A 5973-nucleotide genomic window follows, 5' to 3' on the forward strand; every position below is an offset into this window, starting at 1 on the left:
GGATTAGTGAAAGTTACTTGAATTATTAGGTAGCTTTTGTTTTGAGGTACTAGGATAGAGACTGGGAGACTGAGACTCAATATCATGTTTGTTGGTGGTTTAGAGACTGATACTAAAATTTCTGTCTCTGTCTCCAAAATTTCAGTATTTCAGTACCTCCAAAAAGTGGGGACACAGGAGACTGAAATTTTTAAAGACGGAGACTGAAACTTTAACAACATTTTATACCTAAAATACCCTTATTTCAATTAATTAATTCTAATTTTATCCTTTGTACAAATTACATTAGAGCTTCATTCTTATTTCAATTTCTGTCTCCCACTTTACACCAAACAGAATACTGAAATTTATTTCAGTTTCTGTCTCTCAGTATCAATCTTTCAGTCTCTGTCTCTCCACCAAACGCTACCTTAAGAACATAACTAATATCATTAGTGAAATTATGTCATATGTGTAACAAGATGTGAAAGTAAAAGAAAAAGTTTGACACTACTCATGATAAAAGTATTATTCCAAAGTGTGTAGGCTTTGAAAATAGAGTTATGATAATTATAAGAACAAAATTGAAACCAAAAAAAACAAACTGAATATTTCAATACCTACATTATAGCTTCATCATCATGAAACCAATTCATATGTGTAGAACTACTTTTTTTTTATTACAAGTAAAATGTATGATTTTTTTCCCTTTAATCCTCTCTTTTAAAACTAAAATGACATTGAAGAAAAAGCATTAGCTTCATGCTGGTATGTTCTAAAGTTGAGAGATTCAAACTAAGACAAAGTGAAACTATGCAGCAATGGAAGAGAAGAGAAGAGAAAAGAATGAGACTTATAAACTTGAGACTTCATTGTATTTGAAAACACAATCATACAAACGTCCACCAAGAAATTGTGCAACTTCAGGATGTTTCACCTACACAAATGGCAGCAGCAACAAAGATTCAGAGCTCAATAATTTCATGTGATAAAGAAACAAGGAACATAAATTAGTTAAATGCATTACCATCCCAATCTTGAGGGAGTCGCATTTAAATTGAGCATAGAGATTCGTTTCTATTCCGCGACCCTGACAAAAGAATAAATGTCGGTGTTTATGATGCGATGTAGAATTCAATAACAAACTTTGGACTATTTCTAGGATTTTGGAAAGGGAATACTGAAAGCAATGAAATTTGTTTCTTATTTTTCACTATTTTTTAACAAAATTATTCAAACAAGAAATAGGAACGAAACCAAGAAGACCTTCTAATCTTTGTGAATATGCAAATAAGTCAAAACAATCTAGAGGGGCTCAAAATATTTGAAAGATAAATGTGGAACACAAGTATGAAGGGATATACCATCAACATCTAAATGAAATTGGATACACACAACAGAACAAGGATAACTGGGAAACAACTAAACAAGCAATCTTGAGAAATTACAAGATATGAATATGTATATGTCTGACTAATTCCGATTGGCCAATGAAATATCTGTCGAATATTGTGCCACTAAATATTAAGAGAAAAAAATATTATCTTAATTTCATTATCTGGGTACCAGTTTTATGTTATCTTCAGGTTTATAAGTTGTCAGTACTCAGTATCATTATTATTTTTTTATTTAGATTATTACAAAATGTTCTATCTCCATAAAGGCATAACATATATCTATGGATTGTGCAGTTCAAAATGATTATGATGTATCTTAACAGACTCCTCCTGTTTTATTGCTTCGACCTTCCGATGCGAACATTTGGATCCCTAATAAGAACTATCTTATTACCTTGTATATACGTTGATAATTAATTCAAACTTCGAAAGACTACTGATACCACCGTATACCTTCTAACCAAAACATTACTCCCCTTGTTATCCTACTTCACTTCAAGTATCAAAGCCCGACAAAGCATCTAACAACAATCAATGCAATAGAAGTTTCCCACAATATCCAAGGAAGAACTTACCATCCCTTCTAAGATGACAAAATCTGCATCACTGGCAAGGTAAGCAAGTTCTTGTGACACTCTTGTAAGATCAATGACCTGCAATCCGTTAAACGAAGGAAGAGAAAGCAACAAAATCACTACAAAAATTTGATGATCTGATACATCCAATCAAAGTACTATAATTTTCAAAACATAAAAAGCATTGTTCATTTTCTTACAGGTAAATCATTGCCGGAGTTGGCAATTAAAAGATTTGAAATACTGACACCCATGAGATGTCCTTCTTCATCTTTTAACTGGAAAAGAACATGATAGAGTTAGAAAAGAATACCGTAATATCCCCTCAAAAAGAGAATATGGTTATACCAAAAGTTTACAAAACTTCTTTTAATTACCTTTGATATAATTTCAACTAGCTCTGGGTAAGTCACATCATTGATGGAAGGTAATTCATTAGCAGCCAATACAACCTGCATTCAAAAGGGAATTGCACAAAATATATAGAAGGTGGAAGCTATGAATCACATGCTTGAAAAGCAGTTTCAGTTTCAAACATAGATTCAAAAGAGGCAAAGACTACACCTACAGAAGAAAAGAGGAAATACTTTTGTGGCAATGTACAACAAAAGCTTCACTTCAGTGCATTTTGCTGGAATACAAATAATATTTATAGACATTTTTGTAATATGCTTGATTTAGGGTAAGGTTAGGTATTTAGCTTCTTTTGATGTAAAGAACACATCCATTTTTAGAAAATGGCTATGCTGAATGATTAGGCCACTTTGCTCTGTTGAACTTTGCAATTTTCTTTGTTGGTTTACATTTTGTCCTAATATTATGGATGATTACTATCCTGTCATCTTTTTGGAACTTTCCCTCTTCATTTTGATGAATCAATATTTTATTCCAAAAGAAAGACAAGAAAAAGGATATGTTATCAAACCTGACTCCCACGCCTAAGCAGCTCCCTCGCAAATGGCAGTATACCCAAAATGATATCTGCACCAGAATTATCTACGAATATGATAACCTGCAATGCAAAAGGAGACAGATTACAGCAGAAGAACTGCAGAGAATATGACAGCAGACATATAACTAATGATAAAATTGTATCTATCAATGTGCATGAAACTTGCCTTCTTCCATGACTTCTTGCTCCATTTCGCCTTAAATTTGTCAAGATCATCAATAACCCAAGGCCGAGGAACAAGGTTCTGACAACTAGCTAGAAAGGACATCCCATCCTTGGAGAAAACCTCTGCAAGCTTCAAGAAATTGAGGGAAGAATAAGGTAATGCATAACTAATTCTCCAAATTCCCGCATATATGATTATAATAAATAACACAACAGTTGCCTCCTTGTAAACCAATAAACGCAGACCACGGTAAAGTTATTACGAGTATATCTAGTTTCCCATGCAAAATTTTCAGCCTATGGCTCCATACAAAGATGAATTAGGATAATTTCAGTGGAAGGAAAAGGGGAGGCATAAGGATCTCTTCAGGGACACAAACCGCAGCTTACCCAAATTCCAAATATGGTTGATGCTTGACCAAGTAGATTCCAAGTTGGTCAAACATTTCTTAACTCTAGTTATTCAACAGTTATTAGAAGAACACATACCTGTGCCGAGCCAAGATCAAATATGTTTCCAGCAAAAATTCCTCTAACAAGATTCTCAAGTCGCTTGCCTTCATCTTCAATGGCATCGTTAAGGCGAACAACATCCCCAAATAGGGAGATGGCTTTTGCATTTTCTTCATCCTGTTGCATTCAACCACAAAAGGAATAACAAATCTGGAGCTTATAAAATGCACCATCCAATGATAATGTTAGCACCCATGCTTTCCCCTCCTTTAGAACTGATAACAAATGCTAAAAGTCTATTCTACTTTAGCTAATAAATTTACACCTTTCAACCAACTCTATAAAAAAATTCCACCCCACTATGCTTCACAAGTTGGCAAAAATTTGACGTTACTTTAATCACTACATAAGATAGACATATGCTTTTCCTCTACTTTGTAATCCATAGTTAGATATATAATTAGCAGATGGGACTGAAACTGCAATTAAACTTACCTTGACTTTTTTGAAGATATCTGTGAATCCCAGTTCTCTAAGTACTTGCTCACGAAGTCTGCAGAGGAGCTAGAACATAGCCCAAGGCACCAAACACCAAAACATAAATAAATAAATCAACAGAATTAGGCAAATCACCAAAATGCTAAATTTTGTTGGATTAATTTTTTTAATTCATTTTTTTATATTATTTTACAATTTCATTGATAAATAGTACAGAACATACGATACAATCAGGTGGCCCGCCATGACTTTCGGGATCTTTCTTCAAATCTTCAAGTATGTCACCATACCTTTTTCAGGAAATGCACAAATAGAAGATGCAATTAGGAAATCCCATACCACAAACTATTGCATACTTATAGCATAGAGGAGTGTATAAGCCTTATAATACAATGATACATGGCAAACGTTATCCCTAGATAATATTCAAAAGTAAACTGATGTGATCTCTTCCATGCAACAAACTTCTCAAATTGGAGAAATGGGAGGGGAAAATAACACAAATAGATCACCTTTGAGCAAATTTTTCAGCCTTAGTCGCAGCATCAGAAACAGAAGGATCACTCTCGGCACGCTTTCTGTCAAATCAAAGCTAAACCATATTGTGAATGGGAAACAAGCAAACAAAAGAGTCCTTACAATAAAATAAAAATATCATATTTCACTAAAACAACGCCACTGAGTTGCTCTAACTTAATACAATGTGAAGGGTTAATAAAAGCACATGGATGAACTCAGTAATTATTATAGAAACATTCATTTCTCGAAGATTCCTAAACAAGGACATTTTTAGTCCATTGCCAATAGTAATGCCTTTCACCTACTAGTAACACTACTAGTAACACTCAACTTCTCTTAAAAGAAGCTTCTTCTATATTACTCATACTGCAACAACTTCTACATCATACTTAGAATTATTAATTTATTAATTTATTCAAAAGTCAAGGAATAAGTTATATCATAACAACGGCAAGCAAATCGTACCACTTTGGCAATGGCAACTACTTCCGCACCAAGAATAAGTCCTTTTAGTGTGTCTTACAACTATGCCAAGATGCTAATGCTATGTTATCTCAAATCTATAAAAGGATAATGTCATAGCCAATTCAACATGAACCATTACAACCAAAGGCATTTGGTTGAAAATGGAAAACATAGTTAAAACCACCAAGTACACCAGCAGAAATTTTTGCATAACTTCCAATGAATAAGGGGAAAAAAATGATGCAGCACTAGTAATACTACTACTGTATTAACTATTAACAATTCAGATTATCATAACAAGTACAAGATCAAACATAACAAAATCACTAATCTACGCCAAAATTTCACACAGCAATAGTGCCCAAGCTAAACCATAACAATTAAAAAAAAAAAAACAGAACAAAAATGCAATGCAAAAGTATAAATTTTTATCTCAGAAATGAACAAAACACGCCACTTACGCTCAAATTGAGCACAAGGGTATATGATAAGAAACATTCTAAAAAAGATGCTTGCGAATCACACAGCGAAAACCAAAAAGGAAAGAACTTGAAGAAGAAGAAGAAGGGTACTTGAAGGAAGGGATGGAGTTGTAGAAGAGATCAATCCAAGAAATTTCGGTGGGAGTGGGCTTGCGAGGATTATCGGAGGGGAATCTGTAGGGAATGGTGCAAGCTCTGTAGTTTGCTTCGATCGGCGTCTGCAGCAAAGGGAATTCCACCAGCTCCGATGCGCTCTCCATAAACCAATTATCAATAATCGATCGGAATTGGGAGAAGGAAGAAGCTAAAGAAGGAATCGCAGAAGGGGGTGGGGGGTTCTTTGATTCTGTTTTTGGTGAACTCTGAAAATCTGCTTTATCTGTAGTTAATTTAGAGTCAGAGTGTCAAGCTCTTAGTGTTATGCTCTATATGTGTATATACTTGAAATTTGGAACCTTTTTTTTTTCCTTCCCATTTTATGTTAATTG

At 34.1% G+C, this 5973-nt stretch overlaps 1 protein-coding gene across 1 annotated transcript; it reads right to left on the reverse strand.

Moving 5' to 3' along the window:
* Positions 524 to 5909, reverse strand: LOC107644721 (uncharacterized protein At2g17340). Its single transcript, XM_016348649.2, has 12 exons — positions 5576 to 5909; positions 4532 to 4597; positions 4243 to 4309; positions 4017 to 4085; positions 3558 to 3698; positions 3070 to 3198; positions 2877 to 2963; positions 2329 to 2403; positions 2152 to 2229; positions 1952 to 2029; positions 1007 to 1069; positions 524 to 916 (listed from the first exon to the last, which is right to left on the reverse strand). Exons 1-12 carry the CDS (start codon positions 5743 to 5745, stop codon positions 833 to 835), a joined length of 1107 nt encoding a protein of 368 aa, XP_016204135.1. The 5' UTR covers positions 5746 to 5909; the 3' UTR covers positions 524 to 832.

The sequence above is a fragment of the Arachis ipaensis genome, chromosome B05, assembly GCF_000816755.2.
Source record: "Arachis ipaensis cultivar K30076 chromosome B05, Araip1.1, whole genome shotgun sequence".
NCBI classification, from domain to species: domain Eukaryota; kingdom Viridiplantae; phylum Streptophyta; class Magnoliopsida; order Fabales; family Fabaceae; genus Arachis; species Arachis ipaensis.